The 22,580-nt window shown below is 60.0% G+C and overlaps 1 protein-coding gene across 2 annotated transcripts in view; it reads right to left on the bottom strand.

Annotated features, from left to right (window-relative positions):
- Nucleotides 1-7,148: 7,148 nt before the first annotated feature.
- CUX1 (cut like homeobox 1) overlaps nt 7,149-22,580 on the bottom strand; it is a 347,445-nt gene continuing 332,013 nt past the window's right edge. For both annotated transcript variants that reach the window (XM_040261791.1, XM_040261782.1), the window contains exons 15-23: nt 15,071-15,198; nt 14,272-14,338; nt 13,690-13,799; nt 10,732-10,848; nt 9,499-9,582; nt 8,875-8,931; nt 8,396-8,476; nt 7,633-7,697; nt 7,149-7,436 (exon numbers count right to left, since the gene is read on the bottom strand). In XM_040261791.1, coding sequence (XP_040117725.1) covers nt 7,367-7,436; nt 7,633-7,697; nt 8,396-8,476; nt 8,875-8,931; nt 9,499-9,582; nt 10,732-10,848; nt 13,690-13,799; nt 14,272-14,338; nt 15,071-15,198 — 779 coding nt within the window. In that variant the 3' untranslated portion in view covers nt 7,149-7,366. The remainder of the gene's footprint in view (nt 7,437-7,632; nt 7,698-8,395; nt 8,477-8,874; nt 8,932-9,498; nt 9,583-10,731; nt 10,849-13,689; nt 13,800-14,271; nt 14,339-15,070; nt 15,199-22,580) is intronic.

The raw sequence follows: 22,580 nt of genomic DNA on the forward strand, positions 1-22,580 counted from the left end.
GAGGATTAAATAAGCAATTTGTTTAAAAAATCAAAGCTCCTCTGCTTCTACTTCCTAAATGTCTTGTGTTCATTCCGTTTTTTCCTCCCACTCTTCTGGGCAGAGGATTCCTCCCGAACCTCCTCGTTTCTCGAGATCGCCACCCGCCCCTGCCCCCCAGCCCCTGACTAATCCAGGCTCCACAGGGGGGCCAAGGTCATCTTCCTAGGCCGGGACCCACATCCAGCACAGCTATGCCCCTGCCCTCACGTCCTCCTCCCTGCCAGGAAGGAAGGATTCTCCCATCACACAAATGAGGAAGTGAGGTTCTGGGAAGGGAGGTGACTGGTCCCCCATTCCCGGATGTACCCTGGACTCCCCTATGGGTCGGGAGCCATGCTGGCGGGTCCAGGGCCCCAGATGGGTGAAAGAAGTCATGTGGAGTCAAGTTCAGGTCTGTCCCTTTCTACAGCACATGCTGCTCCCAACAGGGCCCTGTCCCTGGGGAGCCCTCACTCTGAGGGCACAGTAGGGGGACCCAGGCCCTGCCCTGGTAAAGCAGGTGGCCATTCTGACTCCTGGAGCGGGGGGCAGGGGAAGCCAGGGCTGGGCCCTGCAGGAAGCCAGTGTCAGAGGAGCAGGGAGTGGGATCCAGGACAAGAAGCTATGTCAGGGCCCTGGGGGCTTAGGAGGGGAGCCTTCTTCCTTCAGGAGTGCCTGGTGCTGGACAGTTCCTGGATGGGCTCTGGACGTGGAGAGCAGGCTGGGATGGCTCTAGCTGCACGGCCCTGCGCTCCTGGCGGTGCGGAGCAGACGCACCAACCCCTCTCCAGCCTTGGCCTGGGCCCCGCACAGTCTCTCCTCTCCCAGTGATAGGGATCTCACCTAGGGCCCGATTGACAACCCTCCCAGACCTCCCTGGGCCGTGGCCCAGCCCCCAAAATCTGCCGGACACCCCCTTCAACTCTCACCACTTAGCCCACCAGTCTGCCTTCTGGCTTTATCACAACACACACACCGGTGGCTCCTGAGACCTCAGCACCTCCCTTGGTTGAGTATCCCAGACCCCTGGGTACTGCAGAGGTTAATAGAGGTTCTCTTGGCATCTGGGCAACAGATCTCCCAGCCTGGCTGATCTCCAGGCACCTCAAACTCACCACCTCCAAGTTCTAATACATCCTCTTCCTTCAACCCCTGCTTGTCTACTGCTTGGGGTCTCAATGCGCAGCCTGGCATCTCCTCACCTGCTCCTCTGCCCCAGTAGCTGATGGGCCCCCAAGCCCAAGAAGGGTCTTTTGTCTCTGCTTGATCCCCGCCCCCCGCATCCCTCCACAGCACTGTACAGTGGTGCCCTGTCCTCTCCACCAGACCATGAGCCCCAGCTGGGTGTCACACCCGCCCCGAGGCGGGCCCTAGACTCAGAGGGTCGGAAGTTTCGGGAGAATGGAGCCCAAACCAGAGGAGCCCAAAGATGCTGTACTCCCACGCATGGCTCTGCCCAAAAACAGGTGTGGCCATGACCTCCCCTAGATAATGAAGAGTCACCTTGCTGTCCCCTGGGACAGAGCTCAGCCATTAAAACAGACCCACCCAGGTGAGGTGGGGGAAGAGAAACCTTCCCAGTTCCCAAAGTGGCCATCGCCCCTCCAGTCCTACGCAGACAGTGAAGGAGCAGGAAGTGAGCAGGCCCTAAGACTGGACCTTTGAAGGCCATGGGGACAGCAGGCAGGAGGCCCAAGATCCCTAAACCTCCAATTTCCTACAACTCAGAATAGACAGGCAGTGCAAGAGGTAGGAACCGGATTCTTATCAGAGAGGTGGTTTGGAAGCTTGGCTCATTGGTTGAGTGACTTTGGACAAATCATTTCACTTCCTTGAATCTGTTTCCTTCTCTGCAACATGGGGATAATAATAGTACCAAGCCCCAGGGTTGTTGTGAAGATTATGTGAGAAACAGCACAGCCGCCCTCAGCCAGCAGCAGTCAGCTTGAAACCAACCGCTCAGCCCTGGGAGTGGGGTAGGAGGGCTCCACCTGGGTGGGTGGGGGGGTCCCACCTCCCAGGGAAGTTCACCCTTTGGTGTGTTCTCCGTAGGAGACCCACAAAGTAGGGAGGAGGGGGTTAGAAAAAATTTTAAACAGGTTTTTTTTCAGAGTAAGGGTAAGATGAAAACCACATGCATTAACTCTTGATCGCTTAGACCCATTCAGTTATCCCGCATCAGAATCTCCTGCCCATCCTCACTCACGCCCTCTAGAGGAGGAGAGGAGTAGAGGGAGGCGGCTGGTAGGAACCTGTCGCCCAAACCCCACAAACACCCTGAACCTCATTTCTGCTCCCCACTGCCAGACCTCCCCCAAAGTTCTCAGAGCGGATAGGTTCCAGGTCACTCCTAGTCAACTGGCTTCCCAGATGGAGCAGGGAGGCCAGGATGGAAGAGATCTGTTCAAAGTTGGGGGCAGGGATGGGAGGGTTCAGATCATCCTACCCTCTGCAACAGAGCAGCCAAAGCCTCTTAGGGTAACCACCCCCTGGCTCCTCCGACCCTCTCAGGGGTGCCCATTCACCCCATGCTCAGCGACCTGTGTTGGGGGGGGCAACTTCTGCTAGTCACCCAGCAAGGAGGGAGGCACCACCACCCCCATTTTACTGGGTAGATGATGGAGGCTCAAAGGGCAAACGGTGGAGGGTTCACTCCAGGTTTGACTCCTAGCCCTAAGGCTCTCCCCTGCACCAACTGGCTTATCTTTGTTCCCGGGTCACTCTCGAGGCTGTCGAGTCCGCCCTGCGCGGTTCTGGAGGGGTCCCAGTCATTGCAGACCTCTCCCCGCTGAAGACCGCACTTCGTGGGCCGCTGGGGTCCCCGCCTCTGTCCAGTCTCGGCCCGCTGGCTGGCGCGGTGCCGGGCTCCGCACCGCCCGCAGGTTCATCAATGGCGAGGCCGGAGGGCCTGAATGGAGGGCACGAACCCGCCCCTTCTTAAAGGAGCCGGCCTCTCCGGCACCCGCAGCGATCCTCCCCACACTACCGAGGGCTGCCGGAGAGCTCCCGGGGTGGGCGGGTCGGGAACCGAGACCGTGAGAAAGAAGGCCTGGGCCAGATGGAGGGCGTGCCGGCCGGGCGACGCCGATCTGGACAGGGTCCCTCCTGTGGCCCGCACCCTCATTTCGGGTCGGCCTTCCCCCCGCCCCCGCAGCCTAGGGAAGAGACCCCCAGCCCTCCTCCCTCCACCCCAAGCCCTGGCCAGAGACCCCCTCCTCCAGGGGGCCCACCGAGCTCGCCCACCACCGGGCCTCGGCCCTGGGAAGGGGCGGGGGGCGCAGCTGCTACGGAGGCGGCTCGGCCCCTCCCGCCACTCCTGCCCAGCCCGGGCTGGTGGCGGGGGGGTCTAGAAGCCGATCTCCGCCGGGGGCGCATCTCCTCCGTCGCGCTCCCTCCCACCCGCGCACACAAAGACAACACGCGCGGACCGGGGCGCGTGGGGCCGCGCTCCCCGGAGCAGCGGTGCGCACACAACACGCTCGCCCTCAGGGACCGACCGGGTTCAGAGTGATGGACTGGGGGGACGAGGGAACTGGGAGGACAAACAGGCCGTACCTACAGGCGCGCAGCTGCGGCCGAGCGGGCCGGGGCGCCGGCGGAGCGCTGCCCGGACCGCGGCCGGCCTCCCGGGGCCCGGCAGCTCATGGCCCGCGGCGGATTCAGGCTCCCTCCGGGCGGGAGCTGGCGTTGGCGGCGGCTCCTCCCTCCGTCGTCCACAACCTCGAAGGCTTGTGCGCTCCTCGCTGGCCCGGCGCGGCCCCGGCTCGGCTCTCTTGGCGGCGGAGCTCCGCGCGCTCCGCGCTCAGCCCCGCTCGGTGCGCGCGCCCCCCGGTTCCCGCTCCAACCCTCCGCCCGTGCGGCGCGCGCCCTCCCGGCCCCACCCCCGCCGCGAGCTCCGCCCCCTCCCGCCGGCCGGCCCCGCCCCCGCCGCGCCCCCCGCCCTCCGCGGAGCCTGTTCGGCGCCCGCAGCTGCTGCTCGCTGCCTCCGGTGGCGGCGGCTGGGCTGCCGAGCCTTGGGGCCCTGGGGGTTTAAGAACTGGCCTGCAGCCGCCCCATTCGGGGCGAGCGTCCGCGGCTGCCCTGCTTCGCGGAGCGGGCTCCGGGCCAGGCGCCGAGGTCCACCCCCCCGCCCCGAGCGGAGGCGTCCCGGGGAGTCCGGGATGGTGGCCCCGGGAGCGCGGCCGGTGGGGGCTGGCTGGGTGGCCTGAGTAAGTGGAGTGTCTGGGGCGTGGACGCTCTTCGGGGACGGGCGCCCGGCGGGGACCCGGGACCCTCCGGCGTGGGGACAATGAGAGTCTCGAGAAAGCCCAGATGTCGCAACGGGGGGAAGTCGACGTCTGGTTCTCATAAATCCGGACGGCGAGCACCACGCCCCCTCCCCTCAGCGCTTTCAGTGCCGGAAATCGCCCAGGGCAACGGGGCAGAGAAAACCTAAGCAGGGTTCCCACCTCCCTATCTTCACAATCTTGGGGACACTGACGCCACACGGGGAGGGAGGTCTTCAGAGGTCATACACGGGGCTGATGGGGGCGGGGCGGAGACACAGCCCCCCAAACCTGGGGCGTAAGTTACTGCAGATCTCAGTCTGGATGAAAAAACAGACTGCTGCTGGCCTTTGCAACAACTTGCGGACTGACTGCTGGTGATCTGGGAGCCTCCAGGAGGCTTCCTAGAAGAGCCAGAGGGGCTCCTGCAGGCCTGGAAGGCGCCCAGGAGGAGCAGAGGGGCATCAGCTGGAGAAGCGTGGAAGCCGGCTCAGAGATCAGACGTAGGGCTTGCTCCTTGGGGCGCGGGGCTCCTCCTCCCCTCTCCCTTCTTACCCGCACCCCAGGCCCTCAGCCCCCACTGCCAGTAGGTCTCCATCTCCCAGCCCTCGCTAAACCTCTGCAGCCCCACCTCTGGCTGTTCTGTGATCTGCCCTGGTCTCCCAGGAGCTGTGGCTGGGAGCTGCCTCCATCTGTTACCCACCCCCACCCATGTTGACCTCTGACCTTTGTAGAGAGCCCTTTAACCTTTCCTAAAGCGTTTCACATCTCTGATTTCCCAGGATGCAGAAGAGGCAAAGAAGGGTTTTTATCCCAGTCTTGAGGATGAAAAGGGTGGGGCCTCAAGAGGAGCCATGGGTTGGTGAAGGTGGAGACTGGCCCCAAGGCCTCGCCTCCTGCCCTCCTGCCCACCAGCCCTGGGTTCCCTCCACAGTGGCGCTAAAGCAAGGCAGGCCTGATCTGAGGCCCTGGAACCTGGCCCCTACCCTTCCATATGCAGACTGGCCACTATCTCGCCAGGACCTGCCTAGCAAACCCTTGAAGGCTTAGGTGCAATGCAGACCAGCCATCCTTGAGCTACAAGGAGGCCTGGACATCCGGCTGGGATTCAAACCTTTGAATGGGCTGGAAGGGGTGTGGGAGTAAGGGGGTGGGTGGGAGGGTGGACTGCCTGCAGAGTGGTAAAGAGGGAGGAGGCTCCACACTGGGCGGCCTGGCTGTGGACCCCACCCTCCTGGCAGGTAAGAGCCTGCCCACCCCACACCCCCACGAACTGACCTGGTTCCAAGAGCTGGACTGAGCTCCACTGGTGGCCAGTCATTGGCCAAGGAGGGCCATGGAGTGTGGAGCCCTAGGCGGGACAATAGCGCTGACACCCAGGGAGGAGGAAGTGAGGGGGACTCCGACCTACAAGAAGGAACTGGTGGGAGAAGTGGAAGTGGCCAGGGTGGGGAAAGAAGGTGGGGCGTATATGTGTGATTAGCCAAGAGCAGCTTTGTCCCGGGACAGGAATGAGGGTCACGGAGGAGAGGTCCCAAGGGGTGGGGGGTTCTGGGGCCTTTGAGAAAGTCCTGATGGGGGAAGTGATGGGCGCTGGGGGTGGGACCCCAAAGGGGGCCCCTGGAGGTACAGACTCTGGAGCATTCAGGGCTAAAACTCAGACAGGGGTCACACAGGGGCCTCTGGTCTGGTGGACTGCAGGGTGTGGAACCAGCCTCGTGGGTTGCCTGGTTAGTGGGATAAACGCCAACCACCACAGACCAAGAGGAAGCCCTCGGTGTGGGTGGGTGGAAGGCAGCCTTCACCAGTGGGGCTGGCCTGGAGGCCAGGTGGCTCAGAACCTGTGACTCAGGGGTGTCTCCTAGGCTGGTCCAGGGGACGTGGTGGGCACAGGCAGGCAGGGCTCAAGGGAAAGGGACAGAGCCTGGCTCCAGCGTACACAGAAAGGGAAGCAGGGAGTCCCCAGGAGCTGACATCACACATCGTACCGCAGCCTGACAGGCAAATTTGAAAAAGGAATGGATGTCTCTCTTCGGTTGGGTTGTCTGCTTAAGGGAACTCAGACACTGTGGGTTTTGGTTTCAGCAAAGCTCTGGACCCACTCAGGGAATCTCGGGGATGAGAAAAGGGGGCGAGGCCTCCCCCGTGTGAGGGACCATACCCCATGCCAGCAGAGCAGCCATCAGGTCCAGCCGCAGCTCCTGGGGGTGTTGCTACAGGAACCTGCTCTCTAGTCTTCTGTACCCTCACCATCACAGAGGGCAAGGGCACCGGTGTGGCTGCAACTGGGTATTTATTCAAAATATGCAAAGCTGAACATGCAGGTGCAAACCTAACTTAGGAAGATCTGCCAGTGGCCCCAGGGTGGCCATGCCAGGATGGCCCACCGCCAGTTCCTGGCTGAGAAGCCCCCAGGACCCCTCAGACCAGTCCTTGGGTCTGAAGAGCTTGGGGCGTGGGTGCTCATTGGAGAGTCCTCCTCACCTAAAAGCCGGAATATCTTGCTAAAGAAAGCAAAAATCATAGTGTGTCTAAGGGGTTGGGAGGGGGTAACAAACTGTCTTGCCCTCTGGGGTTCCCTCTCTTTTAGGGGTTGGGTGGGGCCATGATAAAGGGAGGTGCAGGGGGCTGGACTTAAAGCTCGCTGTCCTGCCAGGAAGAGCTTCCATGCCTTGGGGGGATGGTGATGGATCTGAGGGGAGCCCAAGGGGATCCCGGGATGGCCCGGGGGACCCTAACTGGATTAACCACAGCCAGAATCAGTGGGAACTCAGTGTCACAGCTGAGAGATCTCTGTCCCCAAGGCTAGAGGTCAGGCTGCTGGGCGAGATCCAGGCTGGGTCTCCAGCCTGAGACGGTCTGGTTTGGCCTCGGGAGCTTTCTGGACTTAGGGAGCCTGACGAGGCTGAGACCCTCTTTAAAGGGAGATGCAGGAGACTTTGGGGAACCTCTGGCACTGTTGGGTGGAGGGCAAGAGTCATCTACACGGGGGATTTTCCAGGGAAGCCTAAGTCATTGGAAGCAGCTGAACAAGCAGGGGAACGCAGCCATCACTGTCGAGCCGGGGAAGGCCGGGGACATCACTGCCACAGGTCGCCGGCGGCCACCCCATTGTCATTCTCGTGGAACTTGTGCAGGTGGTCGGCGAACCTGGGGGCCACAGAAACATTTGCTGAAGCCGAGTGCGAAAAAGAGAGATGTGGAGGGTGGCGGGGGGCATGGAGGTCTCCAGGGGGTGTGCCCTGTGGGTAGACCAGATGGGGCCAGTGATGGAAGGCTGGGAGGGGGGCAGGGGACATAAGAATGGGTGCTGCGGGGGGCCAAGCAGGGCGCAGGGGTGGCTCACTTCTTGGCGCAGAAGGTGGCACAGTCCCGCTCCATGCTTTCGCTCCACGCCAGCTTGTAGAGCACCTGCCCCAGGGGAGAGACACGGTCAGCTGCCTCGAGGCCACTCCGGCTGTCCACCTGCGGCTCCTGGGCTTGGCTTCCTGACACATGACGTTTCTTGTGGCCGCAGTCCCAGGTTGAGGGGCGGGGGGGCCTTAGAGATGTTACCTCTCATGCCTACCAGCTTCACAGTTGGTCAGACAGGCCTGGGCATGGAGCTACCATCCCTAACGTCGCTGGGCAGCACCAGGACCAGCTGGGCCCGTCAGAGCTGGAGCCCCGATTGGCCATATAGGGGCCATCTGGACTGTGGCCTCGCTGGGGGTGAGGGGTCCCTGAGGCTGAAGGCTTCTACAGGCGTGCCCCCACCCCTCCTGGGCGGACACGCGGGCGTCACCAGGCCTCCATATGTGCTGTGCCCGGGAGCTAGAATGCCCCTCTGCCCCCCAGGAGGTTCAGCCCAAGATGTCCCCTCTCTGTGCAGCCCACCTGGCTGTCCCTTAGCAGTGACTCTTTTCCCATCCGCCAGCCTCCCTCATGGCCCCCCTCCACCAAGCCCGCCTCCCAGGGCTGGGCCCTGCATGGAGTCGGACAGGCTGCTGCCCCAGCCAGAGGGCCCCCGATGGGGACAGAAGTGGCCGAGCGCAGACTCTGTGCCTGCGGGTGGTAGTTGGGGGGACCGTGGTGAATGTATCCTCGGCCGTGCCTAGATCCTCACTCACCAGGAAGACCAGGAGGTGCAGAAACAGCGTGTAGAAGAAGCCGATGGTGCGGGCCATCTTGTTGGAGAGAACCAGCCGCCCCTGGGGAGCACGCAAGGCGTGAGTGGGGTGGGGCGGGCCTCACCCACCTCTGCCGGGCTCACCCATCCAGGGCAGCAAGGGGCGCCAAGGGCAGGCAAGTTAGGCTGCTCCAGCGTTCAGGCTGGGAACTCGGGGCTGCAGGAATGCTGGGGAATGGCGCCCCCGTGTGGCCACGTTCAGAATCTACCGTGAATAATAGGGCTGTCACGGAGACGGACAGATTCCCCCCTCCCAGGGTCACACAGCCACACTTGAACTTGAACGGGCCGGGAGGGGCAGCGGGGCCCCTGGGTCTTTCCAGACCGGGCTGGAGGGCAGGTGACCAGGTGTCCAGGGTCGGAGGCCCAGGCCCAGTCGGGGGAGGGGCATGGTGGGTTCGGGGTCGGGGGGCGGCTCACCATGCTGAGTGTGGCCTTGTCCCACGGGCTCAGGCTCAGGTATTTCCGCTGCCGCTCCTGAAGGGCAAGGAGGGATGAGGAGAAGACCCCTAAAGGCCCCCAGAGCCCCAGCTCACTGCAGAGAGGGACTCTGTCCTGCTGTCCCTGCAGGGCCCTGGGGTGCGGAGGCTGCCAGGGGCTCCCTGGTGCCCAGTCCCACTCAGGGCCAGTGATGGGAGCTGCTGTCCCCCTCTGCATCTGAACACGGAGGGTCTTCAGGGCGGGCGAGGGAGAGTTACAAACCCCCTCCCCACCACCGTAAGTCACCTGATACAGGGAGGCTCTTTGCCCGTGTGCCTGCCCCCAGAGTGCCTGCACCTGGGGTTAACCCGGTCACGGCACACCGTCACGGGGCTGTCAGCGTCAGTCGGTGTTCCTGGCACTCCAGGCCCATCCTGGTGGACCCCAGGCCTCCCCGGAACCAAAGTGAGTGTGGGGGCTGCCCTGGTGGTCTGGCGTGTCAAGGTGCAGTGTGGGAGAGGGGTGCAGGCTGAGACCAGGGCTGGTGGAGGGGGGCCAGAGGGAGCCCGAGGCCAGGTGAGTTGGGTGGGCGCCCGGGGCTGCCCCGCAGCCGAGCCCACGCACCCGCTTGCTGAAGGAGGAGAAGGGGTCCAGGCGTTCCTCGTACTGGGTTGAGTAGCGCAGCTCGGTGTCGTCACTGCCGCCGCCCTGCAGGAAAAGGAGGAGAGACCCGGTCAGCGAACCCAACAGGAAGGCCCGAGCCAATGGACTGCAGCCCGACAACATCACAGGGAGCCTCAGTTTCTTTTTCTGTACGACGGTGGAGGCGGGGACAGGGCCCCGGGTGATGGTGTGACATGGGTGGTGCCTTGTGTCCAGGGGCACTGCCCAGGATTAGGGGTCTCCCCCTGGGGTCGGGGCCACAGTGCCTCAGGACAGGTGGGGGGAACTAAGACCCTGAGGGAGGCTGGAATGTACAAGGTGGACAGGGCGGGGCCCGGTGCAGGGAGGTGGGTCTGGAGGGGCTTCGCTGGGAGACTGCAGGGTGGCTGTGGGGAACAGGCCGGCACGCGGGAGATGAAGGCCGTGCCCCCTGTCCTGCAGCAGGCAACATAGTGAATTTGCATGGAGCCTGGGCGCCCTCTGGTGGCCTGAGAACAGCTTCAACTGGTGGTGTGGGGGCTGGCGGCTGAGTCTGGGGCTTGTCCTAGGGAGGCCCCCCGGCCAGCATGCCACCACAACATCCTTCTACACCACTCCGTCTACCCAGGGTCTCAGAGGCTTTTCCTGCACGAGGCACTCTCCTGTGAACCCTGGGGGCTGAGAGAAGCCAGAGAGGGCCCTCCCAGCTCAGAATAGAGTGGGTAGTTTTCTATGCCAATCTGATTGATAGGTTTTTGGAATGTTGGACCCAATTCTGGTATTAAAAAAAAAAAAATATATATATATATATATATATAAGTTTTTATGTTTTAAACGAATCCCCCCACGGTTGTCCTGTATGTTCATCATCCCTAGGGTTAAATTTCCAGATCCTGGGGTCAGCAAGGGAGAGTTACAAACCCCCTCCCCACCACAGAGGAGTCACGTGGGCCTGAGTCCTGTGAGCCCTGCCTCTTTCCAAATCTCATTACCTCCTGGCTGGGGCGTCTGATGAACAAAACTCCATCAGGGCTCCACAGGCTGGTGGGACAGCTGGCAAGCCTGGCGCTGGGGTGTGTGTGTGTGGGATGGTCTCTGAGGCTCCCAGGCCTATTGCTGCCCAGCAGGTCACTGTCCCCAGCTGTCCCCTGGGACCTCTCCTCTCCCTAGATTTGTTCAGCTTGGAAGGAGGGGGGGTGGGTAGGGGGTGCTCACCCGGCCAGGGTAGCTCTGCAGGAACTTGATCTTCTCAAAGAGCTTGATGTTGTCCGCACGCAGGCTGTCCAGCTCTGTCTGCAGGGCTTGGATGGTGTGCTGGGCTAGGCGGTTCTCCTGGGGGCAGCCAGGTGGGTGAGTGGGTGGGCGAGTGGGTGGGCAGGGCCCGCAGTGGAAGGAGTTGGGGGAGAGGCCTCCCAGCTGGCACAGGTCCCGCTCTGTCTACCCTGAGCCCCTGCTTGGCCTGAGGTCATGTCCTAGACCTGCCAGCCTCTGCTCAAAGCCTGGGGAGACCCCGCAGCAGGCAGAAGCCACAGTCCTTGGGTCACTTTCTTTTATTCTCTTTTTTTTCTTCCTTATTTTCCTGGGTCACTTTCTTCATGTTGTTTGTTTATGGTATCAGCTTAAAATTATTGTTGAGATATATTTCATATAACATAAACATTATTTTAATGTATAATTCAGTTTTTTTTACTACATTTACAATGTTATGCAACCATCTTTAATTTGCATATTTAATTTAACATGCAAATTAAATATTTTATTTAATTTCAGGATTAAAATTAATTTTAATTAGTTAATTAATTAAAATTAATTTCCGAATATCTCTATAAGCCTAATAAGAAACCCCATACCTGTCATCACTCACTCCCCATGCCCTCCTCCCCCAGCCCCCGGCAACCACTAATCTCCTTCCTGTCTCAATGGGTTTGCCTCTTTTGGATGTCTTATATAAATGAAACCATACAATATGCGATTTTAATGTTTGCCAACCTAGGGGCAGAGTGACATGTGAACTCATCTTCCAACTTATTAAAATGCTTAAATAGGTGTTTTCTTCACATTGTGAAAAGTTGAAAAGGTCAAAAATGTCCGTGGTAGTGTGTCAGTTCCTCAAAAATGTAAAAATATAATCACCGTATGGTCCAGCAATTCCACTTCTGGGTGTACACCCCAAAGAACTGACAGCAGGGACTGTAAGATAATTTGCTCACCCATGTTCATGGCAGCATATTTATAAGAGCTAAAAGGTGGAAGCAACCCAAGTGTCCATGGACAGATGAAAGGACGAACAAAATGTGGTCCATCCACACAATGGAATATTATGCGCCGTTAAAAAAGAAGGAAATTCTGACACATGCTCAGCGTGGATGAACCTGGAGGGCATTGTGCTGAGTGAAATCAGCTAGAAACAAAAAGACAAATATTCTATCATTCCACCTATTTACTGTCTGAGCTACCAGGGAAGCCCCATATAAGACACCTAGGGTGGCCAAATTCATAGAGACGGGGATAGAATGGTGGAAGGTGGCAGGAGGGAAAGAGGAGTGAGTGTTTAAACACTACAGAGTTTCAGTTTGGGAAGATGAAAAAGCACTTAATGCCACTGTGCTGCATTTGAAAAGGGTTAAGATGATACATTTTAAGGGATGTATCTTTTGTATGTTCAGTCGTGTCCAACTCTTTGAGATTCTGTGAACTGTAGCCCCCCAGGCTCCTCTGTCCATGGAATTTCCCAGGCAAGAATATTGGAGTGGGTTGCCATTTCCTCCTCCAGATGTATATTTTACCACAACTTAAAACACATACATGGTAAAAAAAAAAAATTATAGATTTTTAAAGCCAAAGGCACAATCTTATAAATACTCCTTCCACCCTACTTGGTCTAGTTTGAAGACCTTTTAAAAGGGCTGCCTAGCCTCCCATGGTGACTGTCCCCAGCCCTGAAGGGGCGTGGGTGATCCCCGTCCACTTTCACGAAGGTAGCTGTGAGGGGAGCTGTCCTGACAGTCCTCCATTTGAAGCCTGTTGCTCTGCAGCCCAGATCACAGGGGGTCTCACTGGATCTGGTTCAGCCTTGTCACTGGACCAGCTTGGGGTCCGGCCTGCATGGGTGCTCAGTGAATGTCAGCCTCCCCGAGACCCCAACCTGGAAGCCCCATGGGGGAGCTGCGGGTGCGGAGGGAAGGAGCTAGATATTCTACCGCCTGCTCAAGCGGTGACTCTTTGAGAAGATGGAAACTTTCTTGGCTCCTCTTTCTACTGGGAGAGAGATCGGAGGACCTGGGCTGGCTCTGTGGGATGGAGGAAGGGGTCTGCCGAGTCCCCGAGTGGACACTGCTTGGGAAAGACCCATGTGCAGCTGGACTGGTCGCCTTTTTTCCCCCAAAATATTTAATTAACTAATTTATCTGGCTGTGTCGGGTCTTAGTTGCGGTGTGTGGGCTCTGTAGTTGCCCTGCAGCATGTGGGACCTTGGTTCCCGGACCACGGATTGAACCTGTGTCCCCTGGATTGGAAGACAGATTCTTAACCACTGGCCCACCAGGGAAGTCCCTGGGCTTGTCACCTTTGCAGGCTAGACTGTCCTTTCCTTATGAGGTCTCTCCAGGAGGGCCACCAGTTGGGTGCTTAGCAGCCAGCAGGCTCTCTCGGACCCCATAGAGCTCCTGGCCTTCTCTAGACTGTTCCTCTCCATAGGGTTCAAGACCCTCCTCCCTGGGACCTGCCCCTGCTTTCTACCCCTCCACCTGATTGAGATGACCACGGTGACCACCACCAAATCATCTTCCTGGGCCAAGCCTCTGTTCTAAACTGGCTGCCCAAGTGACCTTCTTACCCTCCATCCTGGCAGTGTTGGTCCCTAGGTTAAACCCTGCCATCACACCCCAGCCTGGCAGTAGGGACCTTGCCTGGTGACTCTTTGTTTTGTCCCTGGACTCCCTTCCGGCTCCTTGACCCCATGTCTCTGTTCACTCGTTTACCTGGAGGGTCTGATTCTCCTTTCAAAGCCCAGCGTGACCTCATCTGCTCTGGGCAGCCCTCCCTGACAGCACAGAACAAACCTAACCCCACTGAGGTCTGTGGTCTGTGACGCGTCTTTCTCCCCTACACCCGGGGGTCCTCCTCGCTGTGCTTAGGTTCGTGGAGTGTTGGGGCAGGAGGGACTCGACTCACCGCCTCCAGCTCCTGGTTCCGGGCCCGGAAGCGCTCCCTCTGGCTGGAGATGATGGAGAGCAGCGAGTCCACCTGGCCCTCGGGGAGGGAGCTGGCAGGCGCCGAGGGTCCTAGGACGGAGGGACAGTGGCTTGGGGGCAGGGGAGGCCCAGCCCAGAGGGGGGCCCTCAGGTCACCAGCTCCGAGGGGGCTCTGGCCGAGTGCCATGGGGCGGAAGCAAAGGGACACTGAGGGGACTGGGTGGTCCTGCCACCACCACTGTGTCCCGCCCTCAGCACCTGGGGGGACCTCCGCTCTAGCCCTTGGCTGCCTCTCAGGGCTGGGCCCCACCCCCGCCAGGGAGCTGATCAATACCCACCAGCCTGCGAAAGGCCCCTGGCAGGGCTGAGGGGGTCAGGATTCCCATGGTGGGGGCGTCAGACTGAGGCCTAGCAGGGCAAGTGGGGGTCTCACCCTTCTTGTGAGTTTCTGCTGCCTTGCTGGCCCAGGGACCTGGCTCTTCTGATGGAGGTGTGTGCTCTTTAGGGCCCAGGTGATCCCCCCCTCTCCTGCCAGCCCATCACAGCCTGGGCCCCTCCTCACCATAGAACAGGGCGGTGGCCTCCTTGATGGGCTCAGGAATCTTCTCCAGGCTGAGCTCGGCTGCACCCTGCAGGTGGGAGGGAGAGGTCAGCGAGGCATCTCCACATTTGGCATCTCCACACCCATCCAGTGGGCCAAGCACACAGAGGGCAAAGAGCAGGTGGGGCGGTCTGGCGGCAGGGGCTGGACACGGCAGTGGCCACAGGAGGGCCCGGAGAGTGTGCCTCACGTGGGCCACCAAAGCAAAGGTGGTTCACCCTGAGGCTGGAGTTCAGCGTGGGGCTCCCACCCAGCCACTTGGCCCTGACGGGCATCGGAGGCTGGGTGGCTCCGGTCCTACCAGCCAGCCTGCCATGTCGCCCCAGCCCAGCCCCGTTTCTCTCCCTGGGCCCCGTTTCTTTATCTAAAATGAGGTGGGCCATGTGATGATGACCCCTGAGGATCCTGGGACTCCAGCCTTCCCTAATCTTGGGGCCCAAGGTCCTCTAGCTGTGGGATGGGTGGATAGTCCTGGCCTTGCTTCTGCCCAGAGCTGCCAGGGCCGAGGGCCAAGCCAGCGGCCGGAGGCAGGGGGCTTTGTGCCCTTAGCCTGCGGCCTGCTGCCCCAAATAGGGCCTTTGCGGTGAAGTGAGCAGACAGACCCCAGAGGCTGTAGGTGACAGTCCCTGTGGGGCTTAGTGTGGGCCCAGAGGACACCGGCTGCCCAAGGACAGGCCGGCTTGCTTGGAAAGTCAGCATTTTGTGAGGCTGAAGGCAGTCTGGGCAGGCAGGGTGGGGGCGGGGCCGGGGGCGGGCTCACCTCGGCGTCCGGCCGCTGGATGGACTGGATGGTGCTGAGGTCGTGCTCCAAGCGGGCGATCAGCTCCCTCTGCTCAGCTGCTGTGGCTGTGAGCTCAGTGACGTGGACCTGCAGCTCCGCGCAGCGCCCTGGGCCAAAGGAAGACATGGCCGTCAGAGGGACCTGAGGTGCGCGCCCTGCCCTGTGCCTCCCAACACACAGCCTGTGCCCCTGCCCGGGGGACCAGCACTAGAGCAGCAGGCAGGGGCGGGGCTCTCCTGGCGTGGGAACTCACTCTGCCCAAGAATTCTCTGGGTTTGGGAAGGAAGGAGCCCAGGTCAGAGATTTAGGAGAAATGCCCCCTACCCACCACCAACCCCTGGAGCCGCACTGACAGCCCTTCTCCCTCTGCAGGCCTCACGGCCCCCGTCAAGCAGGACAAGGAGGCTGAACCCAAAGAGTCCCGAGCTTCCTCCAGGGCTGATGCTCTGGGATAAGGACCAGAGGGAGGCCCCGGCGGGTGGGGAAGGTAGGGAAGGGGAGGTGAGGGAGGTGCAGTGGGTGGTGCAGGGGGGCAGGTAGACCCCCCTCAGACCCGACGGGAAGGGGTAGTGAGGGGGTGCTGCCTTTGGAATGGACCTCAGACTTGCTCAGCCCCTCCCCTAACAGGCTTCAGCACACTGTCAGGGATGGGGCGGCGCCCCTGGGACCTCCCTGGCCCCCGGTCCCCGGGCCCTCTTCCCCTCTCCCAACACCAGTTGTCATCTTTACAATAAAGCGAATCCCGAATAGTTCTGTGTGGAGACGTCCCTGCGCTCTGGGAGGGTGGGAAACACTGATGAGTCTCCCCGTGGGTGCCTTCAGCTGCCGTTGGCAGCGGGGACAGCAGTGGCCCAGGAGAGGGCAGGCCCGGGTTGGAGGAAATCAGTCCTGAATACTCATCAGAAGGACTGATGCTAAAGCTGAAGCTGAAACTCCACTACTTGGGCCCCCTGATGCAGACAGCCGACTCACTGGAAAAGACCCTGATGCTGGGCAAGATTGAGGGCAGGAGGAGAAGGGGGTGAGAGAGGATGAGATGGTTGAACGGCATCACCCACTTGATGGACGTGAGTTTGAGCAAGCTCTGGGAGAGAGTGAAGGACAGGGAAGCCTGGCGTGCTGCAGTCCCTGGGGTCGCAGTCGGACATGCCTGAGCAACTGAACAACAGCACCCCTACTTCTGGCTGGCTGTGTGACTCTGGGCAGCAACCTGCCCTGTGTGGGCCTCATTTATAGAATAATAAACCCTGCTCATTGCCGCAGAGGTGGTAGCCCAGGCCAGAGGCCTTTGAGGGTAGACGGTATGGCCACCAGGGGGCAGTGTGGCCCCAGAAATGTCCCAAGGCCTCGGGCTGCGGGCAGGGCCGGGAGAAGGGCCCTGGGCCCTCGCCGGCAGAGACACCCCTCACCCTGCGGCCTGCTCGCCGGCCAGCCTCACCCGCACCTGCTCCATCTCGCAGGTGCCGGCTGCACCAGGCTCTTCACACATCTCACCACGGTCCGATCGGTCGGATACGATGATTTTACAGACGGAACTACCAAGGCTTCCTGGCCTGGGACCAGACCCCCCCAGGGTGTGCAACCCCCGTCGTGATGATGCCCTCCCCATGCCAGGATTCAGGCCCTGAGTGGACCTGTCCCGTCCGTCACCACTGGGCCCCCTCTTCACCCGGGGGGTAGGTGGTGCTGCCTAACGTGAGGGGTCTGAGACGGGGCGGGGAAAGAGGCCACACCTGAGGGCAGGGCTGGGGCATGGAGGGAGGGCTGTGGGGGGCAGGTTTAGGGTCTGCCTTCAGCCTGCAGGCTCAGAGAGACCCCCAAAATGCAGCACCCCATGGGCTGCGCAAGGAGGCCTTGGTGAGCATCACATACACTTAGGAGGGAGGTGGACAGGGCTCGTGGTGAGGGGTAGGCAGAGGGTAGCGTGATTAGTGGTGAAGGGCTTGGACCGAGGGAGGGGACAGGTTTGGTTCTGGGTGCTGGGAGTCCAGAGGGACAGCCACAAACAGGAGCATGTCCAAAAATAGCGCCGGGTGGACAGGCCTCTGGGGATGAGCAGGGTGGGGAGCCCAGAGAGGTCTCAGGTGGGCAGCCGCCCACCCCAAGGGGCAGAAGGGGCAAGGCAGGGGAGCCTGTGAGGCAGCCCGGTGTTGGGCCCAGGAGGTGTGCGCCAAGCGGTTCTGAGGGGACCCAAGCGCAGCCGGAAGGTTGGACAAAACACTGGTGAGATGATCCTGCAGCCACGTCTGGGGGAGAAGTGACTTGCAGCTCCAGGAGCCATCTGTGGGCAGGGGGCATTCTCATGTGTGACTGTGTCTGGTGCCCTGGGGGTGGGCACGCCGGTCCCTGCCCACGGAGGTCCCTGACGGCAAGCCCTCTGTCCTACGCGGTTCTCCTGGCCACAGCCGCTGCTGCCAACGCTCCCAGACACTCAGTGAGCTGCCGAGGAGACCTCTGGGGGTGCAAGGCTGAGTGTGTGGGTGGCTGTCCCCCAAGAAGCGTCTCTGGGTGAAGCCGAGGGCCATCCTGGCAGGCGTGGAGGTGACTGCCCGGGAGGCCCAGGGAAGAAGCTGGGCAAAGGCAGGGCGGCGGAGGCGATGGGGCAGGGCTATCAGAGGGCCCTGGGGGGCGGCGGGAGACCTGCCACCCCTCCCTTCCTTCCATCTTCTCTGCTGGGGGTGGGAACACGCAGACTGAGGTTTTGGGATCGTGTCACTGAGTGGCCACTTGGTGTCAGGGGAGGGTTCTGAGCTGGAGTCTGGCAGGCCTGGGCTTGAATTCTGGGCCTGCGGCATGGCAATAGAAGGTCCTGGAAAGACCCGTGATCCCCACTGTCGCAGAGAACCCACGAGGGTAGGCCCGTGCCTGGAACTGGCCCCCCAAACGGGGAAGGGGCAAGCGGCTGTGTAGCTGGGCTCTGGCAAGTCTGAAGCGCTTAGTGGAACACCTAACAGGGATGCACGTGGTGGAAAGTGGGAGCCAGGGGTCTGAGGCTGGAGATGCAGATCAGGGAGACATCCAGGGGTCTGAAAAACACCCGGACAGGACTTCTGGGGATGCTGACATTTTCTGGGGCATCCCAGGAATGACCCAGAGAGGAGATAGCAGGAAGCAGGGCAAGGTCAGGAGGAAGCATGTTAAAGCCCCAAGTTGAATCGGGACCATCCGTGAGTAAGGGGGGGTCCCCGGTGTCTCAACAAAGGCTGGAGAGTTTGGTCAGGGTGGTGGTGGAGTGAGGGGTGGCCAGGGTGCAGAGGGGGCATGTGGGGACAAGCCCACTCCAGACGGACACCAGATGGAGGTGGGGTGTGCTCGAGACGAGGGGTCGTCAGGAGCGTGCTGCAGGACGCAGTATGTGCAGCCTGGAGGAGAGGGTGCATCTTGGAGGGGGCGGTGGGGGCAGGGCGGGGATGTTTGGAGAGAGAACACCTCGCCTCTGAAATGTTGCACCCATCCCCTTATCAAGGTTCATGGGACCTTGCCCTGGGAGAATCCGGGAAGGCCTTCTAGGGCGTGCGTTTCACAGAAGGGAGAAAGAAAGCAGAGTGACTATTACGATGGCAGGATGATCAAAGGCAGAGTCGGGGGGCAAAGCTTGGGGGCATCACATCGGGGGCTTTCCTGGAGGTGGGGACCCCTGTATTCAGTCAGCCACAGGCAAGCCAGGCGGGAGCTCTGGGACGGGGGTCAGTGTGCTTGGAGGGTTCCGAGGGGCACTTGGCTGCCAGCACACCCACCCCCTCCCCGCTCTGTGCCCCACAGGCGGCCAGAGGTGGTGCCTGAGGGGCCAGCCCCTGGCTCCGCGGCCAGGGTGTTCCCCAGCAGGTCTCCTCCGCGTCATGCAGCCCTTGATTCTTTCCACAAGCTCACAAGCACGCTCTTCACCCCTCTGAAATGCTCCCCCCCTGCCATTCTCTGACGCCATGGCCCCTTTCAGCAAAACTCCCTGAAGAAGCTGCCTAGTCTCAAGCGTCCACTTCCTTAAACCTGCTCCGTCAGACCTGGACACCCGCTACGCCAACGGTACTGGCCAAGGTCACCGAAGACCTCGCACCTCGCTCTGTCCTCGTTTCTCAGCCCTCATCTTACTGACTCGTCAGCACTTGCTCCCAGAGCACCATCCCGGGCCTCCTGCCCCCTGCTGGCCACTCCTTCTTGGTTTCCTTTGCGGGTCCTCCTCCCCTCTAAGCTTCCAACGCTGCTGCAGCCGGGGTGCTGCCCCTCCATGCCTTTCTCTCGGCTCTCATTCACTCTGGGCACCCCTAGTGACATTTATAAGCCGACGACCCTCCAATGCACGGACATCTCCAGTGCACTCAGCCTCCTGGGCTCATCCTCCAATGGTATCTCAGACTTGACAGGTCCAAACTGAAGCCTGACTTCCCCACCCCCTCAACCTGCTTCACCCCAGCAGAAGCCCCCTGGCACACGGCCTCAGGAGGCAGTGTCCTCAGGGCTGAGAGGCAAGACCATGCTTCAGTGGCTCAGACCAAACCCCTGGGGCACTCCCTGCCCTTCTCTATCCCTCCTGACAGCTCCTCTGTCTCATGGCTTGTGTTTGGCTTTCCCTTCCATGCACATCCAGAATCCAATCGGTTTCACTACTGACCCCACTTGGTCTGAGTCACAACCTCCCACCTGGACTGTGGCCGCAGCGCCTGCTTTCCCCTTTCCTGCCCTCACCCTTAGAACCTAGTCACGAAGCAAGAGCCGGAGAGCCTTTTAAACAGTGAGACCAGACCACCCTCCCTTCAAACCCCACCGGCCCCCGTGTCCCTCGGAGTAGCAGCAGCCAGAGCCCCACCAGGCGGCACCTGGCTCTCGGACTGCGTTGCCGCCCATCCCTCCTGTTGGCCGCTCTGCTCCAGCTGCACTGGTTTCCAGGCACGTTTCTGTGCACAGGGCCTTTGCACTTGCTGCCCCCTCTGCCTGAAACATTCTTTCTCTGGGTGTCTGCATGGTTCATCCCCTTGCCTCTGTCAAGACTGTCTGCGTGTTACCTTCTTCGTGAGGCCTATCCTGACTGCCTATTTATTTTTTAAAAATGTTATTTATTTATTTGACTGCACTGGGTCTTAGATACAGCAGGAAAATTCTGAGTTGTGGCACATGAGATCTAGTTCCCTGACCAGGGATTGAACCCAGGTCCCCTGCATCGGGGTTGGTTGTGGATTCTGAGCCACTGGACCACCAGGGAAGTCCCTGTGTGTGTGTGTGTGTGTGTGAAGTTGAGTTAATTGTGTCTGACTCTGCAACCCTGTGGGCTGTAGCCCACCAGAATCCATGGGATTCTCCAGGCAAGAATACTGGAGTGGGTTGCCATGCCCTCCCTCTACGGGATCTTCCCACCCCAGGGATCGAACCCACGTCTCTTATGTCTACCTGCATTTGCAGGTGGGTTCTTTACCACTAGCACCACCTGGGAAGCCCTGGGAAGTCCTTGACTACCTATTTAAAACTTTAACCCCTCCACGTGTCCTTCCTGTCCCCTTGCCTTGTTTCTTTCCTGTAACACTTATCACCGTCTAAGTGGCCGAGTGATTCATTTATTATTTCTGTTGTCTTCCTCCCCCACTGGAAGTTCAGCTCCTTGTTTGTCCCTGGCCGTAACCCCAGTGCCCAGAGCAGTGGCCCACGGTGAGCCCTCATTGTGCTATTAGCTGGAGGATCTGGCCTTTTAGAGAAGCACTGTGTCCTCCCTAGAGGACTTGGTGGCAGCCTACACAGGGGTCCTCAGGCTGCAGGGTCTCCCAGGGGGCAGAGGCAGTAGGAGCCTGACTGGGTCAGCTGGCCTCGGCTGGACCCACCGCCCGGTTCAGGCTCAGGCCTCACCCGGGCCCCTCCAGGCCTGCCCTGGCGTTGGGCCTGACTGCAGATCTGCCAGAGCGGAGCCCCAGGGTGACCCTGCGCCCTCACCAGGGGGGTGTGTACTTGCCGGGAGCCTCCAGGGGGGCAGGGGTACTTCCTCCCCCAGTCACTCCCAGCATGGTTGCAGACACTCTCAGCGACATCTGAATTCCTTCTTGATGTTATTCACAGAAAAAGCATCACCTGGTGAGGCGTCACCTCCAGACTTGGCTTTGTTCTTGCCAACGGTACGGTCATCCCCACCCCAAACGCTTCCCCTCACTTACACCCTACCCCAGCACCGCGGCTTCCTGCTCCACTGACCCGCCACATCGTCACCCTGCTTCTGGGTACGCGCTGCCCCTGCGTTTGGGTGTCCTTGCTGCCTGTCCATCACAAATGCCTTCTTCCACTTCAAGGCCACACCAGGCTGGAATCTGCTAGCCCTTTTGCAAGTCCTCACCGACGTCACAACAGTTCTCCCCAGTCCTCCGTGTTCTTACCCTGGCTCCCCGCATGCAGACCCGCAAAATGCATGGCCCCTCCCCCGCAAAGCCAACATCTAGGGCCGTGGAAGAGATAGCAACAGACCCCAAGGCTGCCACATGAAAGCCCTTTAAAACACAAGCTGTGGATGAGTCACGAACGTTAATAATATCACCGTGTCACCTTACGCGGTATAAACCTGCCATTCCCCAGTGCATCAAATAAGGTACAGTTTTGTTCAGATCCACTTAACCAGAGAGAAAGGAGAAGAGCTGTGCGCAGGGAGGCTGGACACTGCTTGAGTGGGGACAGCGCCCGACTGCAGTCGGCACGTCAAATCCTGCTTGTTTCTCTGCCTCTGGTGCTGGCTGTTTACCGAGACAGGACTTGGAGCTACAAAACCACGTGCAATTGCAGCTCTGGTTAATCAAATCTCACTGCAAGAGCAGGGAGAGCTTCTGGGTAAAAAGACTTTGTGTTAAGTGCTTTTCTTTCTTTCTTTTTTTTTTTTTAACATTTTATATCTTAATTTAAAGGATTTTTTAAAAGTAGGAGTGTACCTAAACTAGCAAACAAAAAATGATTGCAGTTAGGTTTTTTCAGTGCCTAACTGGGAGAGCCTTACTGGTTTTATGTAATTTCTCCCGTGGCGGGAGATGGGCAGACATTTGGGGGCAGCTCTGGACACTTCCACATCTGGGTGATGGAGGAGATAGGCTCGGGAGGGCCCAGCTCTGGTGGGAGGCTTTCCCTGCTCCGGGGAAAAGGGAGGGCGCATTGTGGAGGGCGCATTGAGTCTAGTTTAGCTCATGCTTCTGTATCACCAGTGGGAACTTCACATTCTGAAACGCACAGATCAAGGCACAATCAACAAATACACTCCTCCCGCACCCAGCAGTCACAGGTTGGGGAGGATGGCGGTTCTCTTCCAACCCTCTAGATCCCGAGACGAGAGACATCCTTGGTCACAAGCCTGTGGACCACCTGGCAGCCGACTCTGCAGGGCTCTCCTGCCTCCAGCCCCGAGCGCTGGCTGGAGAGGCCCTTTCTCAGGAGCCCGATCCTTCCAGAAGCCCACAAGACGCCGTTCCCTCCTTCCTCCTCTCCCTCACTTGCCCGCACTCACAGAGGCCCTGAGCTTGTCCTTCTCCACATC

Source organism: Oryx dammah, unplaced genomic scaffold (assembly GCF_014754425.2).
Source record: "Oryx dammah isolate SB20612 unplaced genomic scaffold, SCBI_Odam_1.1 HiC_scaffold_2, whole genome shotgun sequence".
Taxonomy (NCBI): Eukaryota; Metazoa; Chordata; class Mammalia; order Artiodactyla; family Bovidae; genus Oryx; species Oryx dammah.